Source organism: Onychostoma macrolepis, chromosome 02 (genome assembly GCF_012432095.1).
Source record: "Onychostoma macrolepis isolate SWU-2019 chromosome 02, ASM1243209v1, whole genome shotgun sequence".
NCBI classification, from domain to species: domain Eukaryota; kingdom Metazoa; phylum Chordata; class Actinopteri; order Cypriniformes; family Cyprinidae; genus Onychostoma; species Onychostoma macrolepis.
The window spans coordinates 31,573,926-31,590,977 of record NC_081156.1 but is presented as its reverse complement, the minus strand read 5'-3'; the positions used below and the strand labels follow the sequence as shown (position 1 = coordinate 31,590,977).

Below are 17,052 nucleotides of genomic sequence, written 5' to 3'. Positions count from 1 at the left end.
GATAGAGCGCCTGCCATCATTACATTAAATATTGATTAATAATTAATAATAAACAACAATAATCATAACTATAACTATATATGAAATATATATATATATATATATATATATATATATATATATATATATACCTATTTTAGTATTGTCAAAATAAGTAAAACTAAGGAAAAAGTAGAAAAAAAATAAATAATGTATATATATATATATATATATATATATATATATATATATATATATATATATACACCTATTCTTAGTATTGTCATATATATGTATATATATATATATATATATATATATATTATTATTATTATTTATTTTTATTTTCTACTTTTTCCTTAGTTCTACTTATTTTAAATGTTATTCCTGTTCCCATGTCATATATGTAGCTATGTACCAAGAGCTCCTGAAAAACCACATCAAATTCCTCATGTGTTTGCGCACACTTGGCGAATAAAAGCTCATTCTATTCTATTCTATTCTATTCTATTCCAGTGTAATTGAGTTACTTGTGCATTTCCCTTTTATAACCACAAAAGGGCGACAACGCTCTTAATTATAGACTCGTCAGCGTGTACACATATTGACACACCAGCACCTCTCTGCTTATGATACATAATCAGCATATGTACATTAGAGCGAAAATTAGTTCATTGGTGTGTGAACATAAGTTTGAACAGAGCGATCATCATCATCAGAGGCCACGCGCGCTGTTCCCGCGCCCGTTACCATGGCAACGCACAGCGCGTGCTCTCGGATGCTGCTGCGGTGACGTCACCGACAGAGCGGAAATGCGCTGAAATCACATGAATGTTAATTTAAAAGATCAAATGATCTTTTACTGATGGATACTAACATGAAATCGCCAGCGGGATTCGGTTCTGATTCTGAAAAAAAGAGAGAGAGAGAAAATGAGCCTATAGCAGCCTACTGTAAGACGAATAAGGGTTAGGCCTATTTGCTAATATTATTATTCGCATTATAACTAAAACCAAAGTCTCTTTAAGATATTAATTATCTTATTAAGGTATTAGGGTATTCTATAGTCTTTGCTAAAACGGACTGTTAGTAACACAAAATTACTGTCAAACTCGTACTTTTGTTTTGTCTCATTCTGCATTTGTCTTATTTTATATTTAGTAGGCTATTTTTTTTAAATGTCTATATAGTTATTATAAATTAAATTTCATTTCAGTTTTAGTTATTTTACTATATAAAGTGAAACTAAATTAGAATGAGAAATGTTCCCTTAGCAACTACATTGTAAAATGTAGTGCAACATGCTATAGTAACAAGTTTTCCATTGCTTTAACTAAAAATAATTTCAAAATAAATCTAAATAATCTAACCAATTTCAACTTCGTTTTTTAAATTACACAAGGTTCACCTGAATAAAGTCAGTTTAACATAATTTAAGTTGAAATGACTTCTTGAACCAATTATATAGGCTAATGGGATGGCAGCAACTGCCTTAAGTTATTAAGCTGTAGTGAGTAGATTTTTTACAGTATAGGCCAAGTTGAAAAAAGTTGAAGTTTTTGTATATTTTATTTGAATTTATCAACATTATGATTTTAATGTGGGACAACCCCAGAAATGACCAACTCCATTTGCAGCACATTATCTAGGGAACTGAATGAGACACTATCATTTTGATATTATTTATTATTTTTCTTTTCTTTTAGTTTCAATCTTTCTATAAATCCTGTGTCGAATTGCCATGTTTGTAAACAAATGCACGATAAAATTAAATGAACAAAGGACCAAGTTCTTATTGATTCGGTCTGGATCTTCATTAAAAATTAAGTTCGTCCACTCTTTCCCAGCGTTGGGATCAGAAGGAAGGCAATGCAAAGACCACAGCTTGGCACTGCACAGCATCTTGTTGTCTTCAGAGCTATCTTTATCGTTTTGTTTCTGCGTAGACCTGCGCGTTCGTCTCTCTTGTAAACACTACATGCGCAAATCGGTGGGCGGGGCTAAACAGGTAGCGATGTAGAAACAGGTGTTGATCATCTTCTGCGGAGGCGGTGTTCACACTAGTACATCATAGAGCATTCAAATAGCTGTCGATTTGGCAGACTGCCTTCAGTAAAAGCTGTTTTTAGACTAACAAGAAAGTTTCAAGTTCTCAAGCTTACAGGATGTTTTTATAGTACAATAACCTGTCAAAAGATCAAAAGAATTTTGATTTCTCAGTTCATGACCCCTTGAAAATTCCACAGAATTATGAAATTAAGTTACTGTATTTATTGTTTTATATCATTTTTGTATAATGCCACTGCCAGTTTTAGTCATTAAAAAAAGTTTGAAAATGCAAGTCACAATCTGTGGTTCTGCCCCATCTGTTCACACACATCACTCATTATTTAAATAACAAAGCCCTAATTATTCATAGCAGGTGTCTGTCTCATCCTCAGACATGCAGGAACGGCACAGACTGCTTGAACTGAAATTTGACAAGCTACATAATGCACTCCTAAAAATAAAGCTTTCAAAAGGGTTTTTTTTTTTTTTGGTTTCCCAAAAAACTTTTCAGTGAACAGATCTTAAAAGAACCACTTTTTTTCTTAGTGTAAAGAATATTTTTATAATCTAAAGTTGTTGTTTTTTTGTTTTGTTTTGTTTTGTTTTTTACTATAAAGTGAAAAAATAAAAGAAAGTTTCCATGGATGTTAAAGGTCTTCATGGAACCAAAGTTGGCAATGAAGAACCTTTATATTTAAGGGTGTACAGTAAAATTTGGACTCGGGACACCTTACCACACCTCCAACTCTTACAACATAGCACAGAGCTACTGGTGTTTTGTTTGGATCTAAACGTAACATTCAGTCACTGTGTTGGTTGGTGTCTCCCCACCTGTGACTCTCTAGAGATGCAACGCTGTAGAGGGAGAAAAACCTGAACAACTCAGCGCCGGGGCCTCAGAGACCATAGCGGGAGACTTTACTGTCGCTGCTTCATGGTAACCATGAAACATAGAGCTACAGGTGATATTTTAGTCACCCTCGAGGGTCTCTTCTTCCTTTAGCGGTCAGGTGAAAAGGGGAAGTGGGATATAACAAAAGGACTTCTTAAAAACTTCACTTAAAAGACATTATTTTCTTTATGTATAATATTCATTTTCATGTTTTGTTATGATGAGGTCTTCATCTTTGCATTTACACTACCATTCAAAAGTTTGGGGAAGAAAAATAATTTTTTAAAGAAATTAATTTAAATCAGGAAGACAAATAAATGTTGTTCTTATGAACTTTCTATTAGCTGAAGATTCCTGAAAAAAATCTACAAAATAGTAAGCAACACAACCAATTTCAACATTATTAATAATAATAATAATAATGTGTTTCTTGAGCAGCAAATCAGCATATTAGAATGGTTTCTGAAGGATCATGTGACATTGAAGACTGGAGTAATCATTTGCATCACATGAAAAATGATGTTGTAAAATGAAAACAGTTATTGTAATAATATTTCACAATATTACTATAGTTACTGTGTTTTTTTAAATAAATGCAGCTTTGGTCAGTATAAGAGACTTAATTCAAAAACATAAAGAAATCTTACAGACTCCAAGTTTTTGAAAGGTAGTGTATCTTATAAAAGTACTAAATAAACATTTATGTATATGTATTTTCAATAGCAGACTGAAATCATAAAAATAAGCTTGCATGGTTATGTCCATTTTAGATTTGTGTAAAAATCCATCTCTGAAAAACATTGTGCTATATAAAGCCTCATGAGGGCTGTTATTCTAACATCAAAGAGTTCAAACATAAAAAACACGGATCTGGACCCTTCAAAAGAATCGCAGCGGCACATCATTGATCATCCCATTATGAAGCGTTTTTCTCATCTGTTGCGCAGAAGTGCCTGAACTCTCTAATGTGCAGATAAATAGCCGCTATCACCCCCCGTTTTTGACCCAAAATGAGCAGACACCTGTTTCCCACCCGTCTCATGAAGGCATGCGCTGAAATTCCACAATTACCTAATACAAGCAGATGAATACAGTGAACCCCAAAAGAGTATCTGGACACTTCAGCTCACTTAAAAATATATTAATGTTGATAAAAAATAAAATAAGATAGCCAAACTTATATAACATAATCTTATTTTCACAAAAATAAATGAATGTGATTTTTTTAAATCACAAATATGAATCAGGAATTTTTGAGTCATGATTATCGACACATTTTCATCATGCTTTTTCAGAAAAGGTAAAAGGTCAACAACTTATTGACCTTGTCACACAAGCATCCTAAATCTTGTCAGAGTACGTATCGCAGTTGGTGAAGAACTCACTTCTTGACCATTTTTTGAAAGTATCATTGATAATATTTTAAAAAATTCGCTACTTATTTAATATATAAATTACTTTTTTTTTTTATATATAACTTTAAGACTTCAAACGCCTTCACACTTTAAACCCAGAAAAATATTAAATATGTACAGTATATATTTTAAATTATAAATTAAATCTATCATAAATTGAAAATATTTTCAGCGTAAAAAGTCACTTTGGTACGAATTGTTTTCTGATTATTCTAAATGTTTTCTTTTGTTTTTTAAATTCACTACTAATTAAAAAGAAAACAAACTATTTCAGCCTATAAGAATTTTTACAGTTAGATGTCAGACATGATATTAACTGTTCTGTCAATAACAAAACAATAAGCCTAACTGTCACATGACCCTAAAGTAACTGCAAAACATGGGTGAAAAACTCTTCCCATTTTGGTTTCGTTTGATGTTTTGATATGTAATGCAATGACCTTTATTGTTATAAACGTCCTAAGACTCCATAGTTCTAATTTTGGAGCTGCTGTAAATAAGCAAATCAACTAGGCTATAACAAAAACATTACCCTGCTAAAAAAAACAAAAACAGTAGAAGCCCAATAGAAACCATCACAGAAATTCCAAATGTTTTAATTATAATACCATTATAAACCATTAGCTTTTATCCAGTAAAACCATTACAAAATTCCTTTTTGTAGTGTGTTTTGGGCATTTTTCCAATAGGTTTTTATCATCCCACCAATAGAATCCATCACAGACACCATTATAGTTTCCATTAAAACCAATACAATTCCTATTATAACCATTAAAACCACTACATTTTCTTAGTTTAATCCACCTTCATAAGGATATGAATGAAGACAGAAGCTGGCAGAAACTCACCTGTAGCAGACGCAGGAGCTTGTGGTGTGTTTGCTCTCGAGGCGCCGGTTGTTTTCCGCGCCAGCGGTTGTTTGCTAGTTTGTTTTGCGATCAAACCGGACCCGCTCCGCGTTTTCCCGTCCGGCTCTTTCTGCGGCTCCGAACCCACTTTGACCAACGTGTTGCGAGACCTGGTGAAGGCTGAGGTCACTGAGCCCATCTCTGCCAAACAGCCTTCAGCTGACTGACCGTCTGCTCTGGAAACACGGTTACACACTTCATGACTCGGATTCAGACTCTGTCATTGCTGTGGCGTCCTCATTAAGTGATACGATACTAAGCAAACCGTGTCCTCATGTGCTGATCCACCTTCCTCGCATTCGGTTCGGTCTATCTGTAAGTCATTTTGTCGGCTAGAAACGATGAAAACCAGCGGAAATCTCCTGTGCGCTTTCCCGAGAGAAGAGCGCGGTCGTCACATGAATAAAGTTAGTTTGGCAAACACGAGTCTCTGGGGTCGAGAGCGTTGAAAACAAGCATCTTTAATTAGTCTGTCAAGTGTATCACAGTAATGAAATCCGACACTGGCGAGCTGCGAATATACAATTACTTTCACAATTAAAATGATTTATAAAGAAGGTTTAACATTGGAAATCAACATTCTCCATTAGTTCAATGGCACGTGTATAGCCTACTCACTGTTTGTTCACAGTTTTGCTTTAACAAAAAATATACTTCAAAAAATGTAGCCTATCAGAAATAGGCTAAATAAAATTCTGTCATCATTACAAGTAATGCGAGTTACGTAATCAGATTAGCCTACTTTTTCAATAACTAGTAAAGTAACGAATTACTTTTTAATTTACAAGAAAAAAATATCTTCCACATTTCTAAATTACTTTTTTGAAAATATATCAATTCTAGATTTTCAAAAAAAGTAACATTAATTAGGCTATACTTTGTTTTCCCATTTATTGAAGGACAGCTTAAATGTGATATCACTTGCACAAAAACAGATTCAGTAGGCCTATTCCTAAAATTAATAAATGCAAACTCAGAATATGGCGCAAACATGCAATAATAATGTTCAATAATACAAATATTCTTTAGGTATTTCATTCTAATTTATTAACCAGTGTCTACAGCTGACCTTCGATGATAATCCAACCATACAAATATCATCCAACCATACGAATCACATTTGTGTTTCATTGCTGAAGTAAGAGTGTTGAAGTTTCTTTCTTCTACTGTGCTATTCTTCTGCAATTCAAAATGGTAGCACTGCAGAAAGGTTTGTTTGAGGTGCCAAGATGAGAAAAAGTAATGCAAAAGAAACATAACACATTATTTTCTATAAAAAGTAACAACAGTTACTTTTTTAGGGAGTAACGCAATTTTGTAATGCATTATTTTAAAACTGGTAGCAACCGTATACAGTATTTCTCTATTTTCGTTCTCATCCCTGATGCAAAATCCAGTTTGACAGCTGGTGTCTAGCTATTGCTGGTCATAAGAGATACATTTACTAATGAGTAGTTGACCAATATGTTACTAACCAAGCTGACCACCTTAAACTGGTGTGATCAGCTGGTAGCAAGTTTGCTGCTGGCCAACGTTGCACTAACATATATTTTTAAGTATTTTTTAAAAGTAAAACAATTCAAGATTGCTTCAATTTGCCAGAGGATGCATGAGTACCCGTTGTAACTGATGCTGAATATGAATATGTGAAAACGAGTGTAAATGAGATGTGACAACTAACAAATGGGTAGATTGTAGAACATAGCAACTAAAAATTCAGCTTGTCCATCACACAAAGCAATTGTATGGCTTTGGATGACACAAAATGTAGTGGATGATTGGACTACTTTTATGATACTTTTTTGTAGCTTGACATCCCTTTAATCACTGTCTTCCCTCTCTGAATTAATAAGTAGCATGGACATTCTTCAAAAATTCTCCTTTTGTATTACACAGAAGACGGTCATATGCATTTGGAATGGCATGAGGTAAATTATTTTCAGGTGAGCTGTTTCTTTAAAAATTCCATTGGGTTATGACACTAAACACATGAGTTCTAGGTGTGCTTCCCTGGGAGCGAACAGGAACTTGAACACTCGTGTCCAGGGAGTACAAGTCTCCATCACTGGAACAAACAGACAAGAACACACATCCTGTCCCACGTGAACAGAGGACACTCTGTTAATAGAGGACACGGATGCTCCTCACTGAGAGAAGCACCTTGTTTAGAAAAGGTCCATTAAAACTTGAGGATGCTCCTATTTTCTGGTCCACAAGATGGCATTGATGGGCTTCAAAACCAAGACCAGGAACCGAGTAATAAATACCTTTGAGTAAAATGGAATCATTTAAACATTCTTTTTTGATTTTTGATATTGAGGCTTTAACTGTTTTACTTTGTAAAAAATGTAGTTTGTTTTTTGCAAATTTACCACAATAATAATAATAATAGCCCATGGAAGAACATTCAGACAAAGAATGAGGTTCTTTGTACCCTTCTTTGATTGTGTTTATTGTAGCATTTTGCTTAAACAAAATCATATTGGCTCAAAAATGCTATTTGGAAGATAAATGCAGGTTTAGACAATAAAAAGATTCACAGTACGCTAAAGGTCATGCTGTTTCTGTGCTTGTGTGTTATTTCCTCTACAGGCTCAAATACTTGTATCTTTTGGCAGATGTAAAGGCACTTTGAAGCAGGTTATTGTGGGTTGTTCACATTAGATTTAGTTGATAGTTGGGATACAGAAAGTTGCTGCAGTTGGTTGCTTGCAGTGGATGATAACAGTAGGAGATTTCCTTCATCACTCCAGGTCATCGTGGTTCTGAGTGGACTCATTGATCACCTTAATGGAAGAGAAGAGTGAAAGTGTTCATGAGAGACCCAGATGAAATCACAGACTTAAAATTAGATTAGATTTATTTCAGGTTCACTGTAGAAACTTACTTAATATTGTAAATTGTAGGGATTCATATTAGAGATCATAGAGATGTCAGTTACAAAAGATAAATAAAACAATAAAATTATGGGGAAAGTGCATAATTGTAGTGCAAATTTGCAAAATCCTATCATATGCTTCATTTTCTAAGTTTTATTTTATTTTATTTCTCTAACCCTTAGTTGTGACCTGACAACTATTTTGGCTTTTCAAACCTTTTTACTTCTTAATAAGCATAACATAATTATATTTTGGGGGAAATTAGCTTAATTGTTAATAAAATAATGTCACACTGCAAAAACCTGCTCTCACATGCTTAATTTTCTGAACAATTAAAATAAAAAAATAGTAAATAGGAAAATCAGCATTCATTCATTCATGTATTTAAATATATATATATATGTATGTATGTTGTGACCTGCATGTTTTTGTAAAATACACCCAGTAAGTGATACACTCCAGAAACAGTGTTGTTTCAAACCTTTTTACTTCTTAATAATCGTAAGACTGTGTGAAATATTGTGGTAAGCATACACATACCTGTCCATCTCTGGTCTCAATGGTCTTAATGAGAACTTTCTTAGTAAATGTATTTTCAATAACAGGCTTGGACTCAAGCATCGTTTCTGTCAAAATGCAAGATTATCTTCAATTACAAACACATTTTTATATGTTTCATTATGATGTGTATTGGTGACTTGATGTCTTACCTCTCAGACTGAAGGAGGAGAAGTTTGGAACAGGGGTTGAAATTCTACATCCAAGAGAATAAAGAGTAGCATTATTTTATAAAACATAATAACATTTTGCTTCAACCCAAATTAAACCATGTCCATGAAACGGCAGCATCTCAATAAATGAATTAAGCCCTAATGTACTGAAAGTGTTCACCTGCTCTCCTCCCCCTCCAGAAGTTTCCTGTAGGTGGCGATCTCGATGTCCAGGGCCATCTTGACATTGAGCAGATCCTGATACTCATGCAGATGTTTTGCCATCTCGTCCTTCATGTTCCGTATGTCCTCCTCCAGCCGAGTGATATTGTCCTGGGCACTCGATGACTCCATTGCAAAGTTCTCCTCTGTCTCCCTCATCTGACGCTCCAGAGACTCATTCTGCATTATTTACATAAAGAATAGATTTAGAATACATTATCCAAATTGTTACTGATCGATCCAGGAATCGATTCTGCATCGATTTATTGTCCCAGCCCTACTGTTCGTATAAATATTAAATATTAGTTCCAAGCAAAAAGTTAAATAAATAAAAAAATTAAAATAAATAAAAGTTTTTTTTTAAAGTAAATAATATAATATGTCTATAAACATGTCTGCGTCACAACCACAAAACAAATTAAAATAAAATAAAATATTTCTATTCAGAATAATATTTGAAATTTAACATTTTTAATAATTTAATTTATTCAGAAAACAGATGTTTCTATTCACTTGAATATTTCTGAATATTTGAAATATGATTAATATTATTATTCGGAAAATGTATATTTGTTGCTTTGCATGTCATTATAAAATTTGTCTGAGCACAATTTTTCATTCTAAGCATTGCCACAAGAGGCACTATAGCAGGTATTATTGTAAATTATCTTCTTCTACTGTCAGTTGTCTCTTTCAAGTCAACTACTATCATTGTAGAGCATCTGTTTGAATAGAAAGGTTAGTTAAACTGTCAGTTTGTCATGTTTATAACTAGCTGCCTGAATAATAACCCATCTGGTTTAATGGCACAGGAAAACTCTGTGGCCCCCTTGAGTGCTGAGGTTTGTTGTTACAGTCACAGTCATCGCATTTCTGGCCAAAGAATAAGTCTAACTGGTAATTATAAGATGCTTACGGTTCCCTTGAGCGCGTCCACCTCGCAGGTGAGCGCCTGCACCTGACGCCGGTACTCATTGGCCTCCTGCTTGACCAATCGCAGAGCTTCATTACTCTTGTTAGCCGCTTCTGTCAGGTCAGCAAACTGGCAGTGAAGGAAGACACAAGTTAACAAAAGAGGGCAGAGGTTGTAAACAGGAAGAAGAACTACTGTAATCTAAAAGTGATTAAACATAAAAGTGATTTTAATGAACAAGGGTCCATTATTTCATCCATTACATGAATGTTAAAAGCAGAACTTGCTCATCTGAAAATTATGACTTGCAGAAAAAAATTAGTAGCAAAACAGAAATAAAAAGGAACCCAAAGGAGTAAATAAATGGCTCATGAATAAATGGTGAAAAGGCTCATGTTAAATACCTTGGATTTGTACCAATCCTCCGACTCCTGGATGTTTTTGGTTGCCAGGTTCTCATACTGCAGTCGGACGTCTCTAAGAGCGGCTGTCAGATCAGGTTTGGCCAGGTCCATATCCACCTGCACCTGCTGGCCCTGGATCTGTGCCTGCAGCTCAACCAGCTCCTGCAGACAGACCGAGAGATTCCCATGTAGTGCTTTCTGAATAGCTTCTGTCATCCTCCTTTTCTTGTGTTGTGTGATCATACAAATAGAGCTAAATATTGACATTTTAAAGGGGTCATATGATGCGAGTTTTCCTTTCTCTTTGGAGTGTTACAAGCTGTTCGTGCATAGATAAGATCCCTAAAGTTGCAAAGACTAAAGTCTCAAACCCAAAGAGATATTCTTTATAAAAATCAAGACTGGTCCGAAAACCGATAAGCTTTGTAAAAATCGACGAGTTTCAGAAAGGCGGGGCATAGAGGAGCAACAATAATGTTGAGGGTGTGGCGGTGGTAATTAGATGCATTTATCTGTCATGAAATGCCTTTTAAAACGAAAAGGAAGCTGTGTATCTTACCTCATCATGGAGATTTTTGAGGAAGGCAAGTTCATCCCGAAGAGACTCCACCTTCCTCTCCAGATCCACTCGAGCAAGAGCAGCGTTATCCACATCCTGCAAAACATTAATATGACAGCACTGTTGTATTGAGCACACATGCACAGAAAGTACACCGTGAAGAGGTCTTTGTGTTTTTAATGAGTATCTGGGCCGGGCACGATGCCCTGCAGTCTGTGTGGCACCATTCGGATGTCTGCTGACAGGACTACCACAGCCCGCATTTAAACCATGAATAAACAGAGGCTTTAACACTCGCACTATTTTTATGCTTGACACACGCTCTCTCTCACACACACACACACACACACACACACGTATCCAGACATTCCTGCCCTTGGCAACCAGTTCAGTCACAACAGTTTGCTTTGTCAGGGTCTGCTGGTCTGCTGGAAGAGCAATCAGCAGCAATGGAGATTTCCCAGCGCTAATGCCAGAAACAAAGACATTCCGCTCTGAGCCTGACATGCCACACTGAGCCGTTCCTCAAACACTGACACAAACCAGAGCCGCTAGCAGAGAAATATAGCTGCAAATAGAAGTTAGTTTGGTCATAGCACACCCTGTGGAGATTTTAGGAAATTTAGTCCAATGATTATTAATAGATTCATCATTATATTTAACTTGATAAATTTCTGTTTACCATTAGAAAGTTTGGGGTCGGTAAGATTTTTAGTATTTTTGAAAGAAGCCTCTTATGCTCACCAAGGCTGCATTTGATCAAAAATGCAGTAAGACCAGTAATATTGTGAAATATTATTAAAATAAATAAAAAAATGTTTTCTATTTGAATATATTTTAAAATGTAATTTATTGTTGTGATGCAAAAAAGAAACATTTCTTATTATTATTATCAATTTTGAATATTTTTGTTGACACTTTTTTTCAGGATTCTTTGATGAACAGAAATGTCAAAAGAACAGCATTTATTAATAAATTTGAAACTGAAGTCACTTCAGTTACTGTCACTTTTGATCAATTCAGTGCATCCTTGCTGAATAAAAGAATTAATTTCTTTAAAAAAAAAACAAAAAAAACCTTTGAATGGTTTTATACAATTATTGTACTATTTTAAAAATGTTCACTTCTCTTGCATCTCTTTGTGTGCTCAATCATCCACCCAGATGCAGAAATTACACAATGTTATCAATTCATCCTACGTTGCTCAAATTTTTACATCTACATCCTGAAAACTCCACCCAAGGGTTAAGTGTTGCAACATGTATTACCATACCTCAGAAACTGTTAACAGCAGTTGCAATACCATCTTTAAGTATTTGCATCAGCAAAGGCCTCATGAAATAATTTCCTTCAAAGTTTTTTTTATGCCTGGACCATCTACTGTAACTGAATTATTTACCCTTGCAGTAGACTCTTACTGCAGATTCTTTAACCATTGTCATTTGAAAAAAAAAAAAAGTTGAGTATGTTTCTCAAAACCATTAGTTATAAAGATGTTTTACTTGTCTGTAACTCCTCATGTTGCTCTCTGCATCTTCTCGCTGAAGAATCTCCTCCTGCAGTCTGGAAATGACAGACGTCAATAAAAAAACAGTTCATTTTCAAATATTTTCTAATGCAAAAAACATTCTGCCTGATATAATTCTTTAAAATTAATTATTAATTATTACACTACTCTAGTCCCAAGATGTATTTAGACACTTGAAATGATTTCATTGCATTAGATCACAAATCATAAAAAATGGTATGTGCAAACAAATGATGTTGGACATCCACAAAGTTTCCAAATATGTTTTGTCTTCATTCTGCACAGGCTGCATCAAGGCTAAAGGTCCCTGAGGTAAAAGGGACTATTGATTTTATATTTTCCAAAACACTAAAAAGCAAACACTGCCACAACACTTTCCTAAACACTGGTCTGTCACTACACTGCACAGTTATCCTGACGCATGAGGTCACTGTGTGCAGTTACAAAAATCAACTGAGGTGAACGAATTGAAATATTTAATAACTTTTAAATGATCATTTGTTGCAAAGAATTGAATGGTTACTAAAAGAAGAAAAATTAGGAGTTTATTTTGAACACTTTTTTTTTATATGCATAATGCTTTTATTATTTTGAATGAGAATGTCCTTAATTTGTTACCTAAAAATAAATTGCTATCGCAAAAGTATTTGCATATAACGAGAAATTTTGCAAGATTACTGTTGCACCTAGAATGGGATAAAAGAAAAGAAAAAAAGATTTTTAATTAAAACAGCTTATTCAATAAAAGGGATGTTTTTCTCATATACTTTGCTCCCAAAACAAGTACCTTTTGTTTAAATGTTTTTTTTTTTTTTTTGTGAAATGTTTTGCTGAAAGTGTTTATATTTAAGACACTGCAGATGATATTTGGTTTGATATTCAATATGATCTAATGCAATGCATTCATAATTTAACATACCCAAAAGTGTATGAATAAATACTTTTTGGGGGCCACCCCAGCGAACAGAGAACATTCTTAAAACATCCTGGTAAGGTTCTCTCAAAGTTATGAACAAATGTTCTTCCAGTCATGGTAATAAAACATTCATTTAATGCCATCTTTAATGATGTTCTCAATATGTTAGCAGAACAACTTTACATAAGCTACATAGTTTTGTAATTCTTCAGTTTCATAAACTTTTAGTTGTTGCTCATGTAACTTTTTTTTTGTAACTAGGCTACCTGTTTCAGAACATCCAGAGAACATTCAAAAAGTAACTTTCCTATGAATGTTTAAAAAAATGGAATGAGTTCCTAATTTAATGTTTCCTTTACATAACCAGGAAAAACAGTTTTTTTTTTAAGTTGACAGAAAATACAGAGAAATGTTGTTTTCATAACTCTTATATTTTTGTTAGTTGCCTGGAACTGTATGGCAAGTTTCTCTCAAAGTTAAACAAACGCCCTTCCAGTAACGTTAATAAAACGTTCACTCAAAACGTTACTTTTTTCAGAAACGTTCTTCAAACATTTTTTGAATGTAACTACTTGTTTCAGAATGCTCAGGGAACTTTCAAAAAAGAAAAACGTGTTTAAATTCACAGAAAATTCTTAGAACACATTTTTATTACTTCTCTCTGAGCAGCTCTAAATCTTCTGCGAAGTTGTCTCGCGTCACTTCCACGCGTGCCTTCTCCATGGTGAGCTGGTCCACCTGGCGTCTCAGGTCGCGCATCTCCTCCTCATACAGATCCGTGATGCGCGACGATCTCTGGCCCCGAAGCTGCTCCAGCTCCGCGCACAGGATCTTGTTCTGTTGCTCCAGGAAACGCACCTTCTCGATGAAACTGGCGAAGCGGTCGTTCAGCGACTGCATCTGCGCCTTTTCATTCAGCCGGTTCGCCTTGAATTCCACATTTAGGGCGTCCGAGAGGTTAAAGTCCAGGATCTCGGAGGTCAGTCGTGGCATCGCCGCGCTGCTTCGGACTTTGGAGCTCTTCGACGCGTAAATGGCCGGAGCCGAGGAGACGCCGAAAGACACCCGAGAGCGCACGGAGCTGGAGGTCTGACGGCTGGAGAACGAGCTGCTCCGGCCCACATCTCCAAAGCGCTTTCTGTAGGAGGAGGCAGACATCGTGAACTTCAGAAGCTGTAACTCAGAGCACCGTTTATCTCTTCAGGAACTGTCCCAAACGGGGAGCGATAGTCCGAGAGGAGAGGAAGCATCATTTATAGTCAACTCATTATGCAAATCACATAACGGTGCTGGAGGATTTGAGTGACACTAGCAGAACCCTATGAGACTGAGACGAGTTTCTAGAGTTATTTTAATGCTCTCCGCCTACTGAGGAAATAAATGACAGAAATGTCCTTTTTAATATAGCCTATGGCATTTAGAAATTTAATAGATTTGAAACTACCACTTATTTCACCAAATCCAAACATAGGCTACATTTATATGTTTGTTCCTTAATTAAATATGTAATAATTATTCATAGAATAAATATTGATTCATTGTTTTATTTAGTTTTTAGATTTTTTATAGTTTATTTTGTGTCATAAAATAAAATTAAAATAAATAGGACATTACTGGATTTACTGGAGGGCTTTGATTCAAAGAATCCTATTAAAAAGATTAGTTTAATCTTTTTTCTTGTTACCTTGAATATTATCAGGATGACTGTTGCATTTCTTTATTCACAACTCATTATCTTGGAAAATATGTTTTATCATGTCTGAACTATCCAAGCTCTAGATGAAGGTCTTTGCGTTACACATTATTTATTTGTTTCTATGCACTACTTGTGATATAGAAAGCTGCTTTCACAAATAAAACACACAAATTGTAAATATGTTGTGTCAGTATATTCTGTGATTATCACTCACTGAATATTCAGCTAAATGTTTCTAATAATTACGCTGAGCTGATCTTGATCGAATGGCACCAGAAATCTGTCTCACAAACTACACAACCGGCTAAGTTTCACAGGTTACTTCACACATAATCACATCCACAGGCCTTTCGTGTTTCGGTGAGTCTTGACATTTTTGTTCCAGCTATTTCAAGAACTATTTTAACCTGTAAAGTGAGTCTGCAGTAGAAAACAAGAGAGATCACAGCAGTTGTTTACAGCCACTTCATCCTAAACGAATCATCCAGTTAAGAAAAAAACAGACCCTTGAGCCACACAAACGTCATTAGAAGTTGAGCTGTTTTTGGAAGCAGAAACACCTTCTGGTCAGGCGACATGTTTGTCTGTTAACATGGTCTTTTCTCAGGCCTTGCAATTAAACTTCTACATTAAATTACATATTTTTGAACACTAGATAACAGTAGTTACTACAGCTGATTACTGTAGTTAGATATTCAGTCTGTAGCCAGACTAAAATACAGATGCTTTCCGGCAAGTGCTGTTATTTTTGATGAGGCCTTGGTTCTTATATCCTCCAGCCTACTTGGCTGAAAAGCTCTTTTGTTTTACCTCAAGTGATTTTGAGCCACTGATCATTATGTCCTTTTTCTGTGGAAACTCAGGCAAACATGTCCTTAACTAGCAAGGAAAAAGATCAGTTTTCCTTGTTACTGCTAGAATACATACAATGTATTAGTTTATAGTAGGCATATTATTGTCTTCTATTTCAAAACATTTTTTAAAGTAGTCAATATAGTCAATTGTCCCTAACAACATACAGGTTTGATTGCAACCGTATACACGGAACATTCAACATCCAAAACATAGATCCAACGCCTCCCACCTTACATATACCTAAACCCACCCATCTCCACCCCCTAGATGTGGATCCAACCAGACTATAGAATACCTTAAAGAGACTTTGGTCAAACCCCACCCTCTGAATCTTTGTTCTGCAGTGAGTGGTAGGCTTAGGGTGGAGATGGGTGGGTTTAGGGATCAGGGGGTGGAGACGGGTAGGTTAGGTTTATGTAATGTGGGAGGAGCTGGATCTGGATCCAACCTCACCCCTTGGATCTTGTGTTCTGCAGTGAGGACCATCTCGGCTGCTTATGTTAGTTACTTCAGGACACGTGTCAAAAGGTAAAAATGTTACTCGCTCAGTGTTTCCAGCACGACATTGATCTACATTGATCCCACGATATGGACACAATAACAAACACAAACAACTTCAGTGAGTAAGACAGTCCATTTCACGAACAAATGACTCCCACGAGCTGATTCTTTGTAGTGAATCACAGCGTATTCCAATTTAATAATCAAATGACTCTTATGAGCCGAGTCTTTGTAGAGAATCAATAACTTGCAGTGCATCCAGCATGTTCTGATTAATGAGCAAATGACTCTTATAACTCGGCTCAGTGAATCAAAAACATACTGTACCACACAGTATGTGTACACTATAAAAAAAAAGATTTTTGAGTTTTCTCAACTTGCCGTTTGAAGTTTATACAACAAAAATTTGAGAATCTCCCACAAAAATAAGTTGCGCAAACTCAAAAATCTGCTGAAGCTGGTAAAAAAAAATTTTTTTAAGTTTGCTCAACTTTTTTTTTTTTTTACAGTGTAGTAGGCTAAATGACTCATATGAACTGAATGAATTGTACGAATAAAATGCTGTCACAACAAATTTTGATGTTATTATTTGACTTTTAATCAAGTTTTTATTATTTATTTATTTA

The 17,052-nt window shown here is 35.1% G+C and overlaps 2 protein-coding genes across 7 annotated transcripts in view; both read right to left on the bottom strand.

Moving 5' to 3' along the window:
- The window catches only part of pde1cb (phosphodiesterase 1C, calmodulin-dependent b), an 87,717-nt gene extending 80,152 nt beyond the window's left edge, over positions 1–7,565 (bottom strand). For all 6 annotated transcript variants that reach the window (XR_009267507.1, XR_009267508.1, XR_009267509.1 and 3 more), the window contains exon 1: positions 5,184–7,565. Coding sequence is in view for 2 of the 6 variants with exons in the window: in XM_058754979.1 (XP_058610962.1) it covers positions 5,184–5,382 (199 nt within the window). In the remaining 4 variants the exon portion in view is untranslated. The remainder of the gene's footprint in view (positions 1–5,183) is intronic.
- Positions 7,566–7,645: 80 nt separating this feature from the next.
- On the bottom strand, positions 7,646–14,618 carry viml (vimentin like). The gene is made up of 9 exons (XM_058754994.1): positions 14,030–14,618; positions 12,433–12,493; positions 10,931–11,026; positions 10,372–10,533; positions 9,971–10,096; positions 9,014–9,234; positions 8,833–8,876; positions 8,663–8,748; positions 7,646–8,029 (listed from the first exon to the last, which is right to left on the bottom strand). Exons 1-9 carry the CDS (start codon positions 14,530–14,532, stop codon positions 7,988–7,990), a joined length of 1,341 nt encoding a protein of 446 aa, XP_058610977.1. The 5' UTR covers positions 14,533–14,618; the 3' UTR covers positions 7,646–7,987.
- Positions 14,619–17,052: the final 2,434 nt, after the last annotated feature.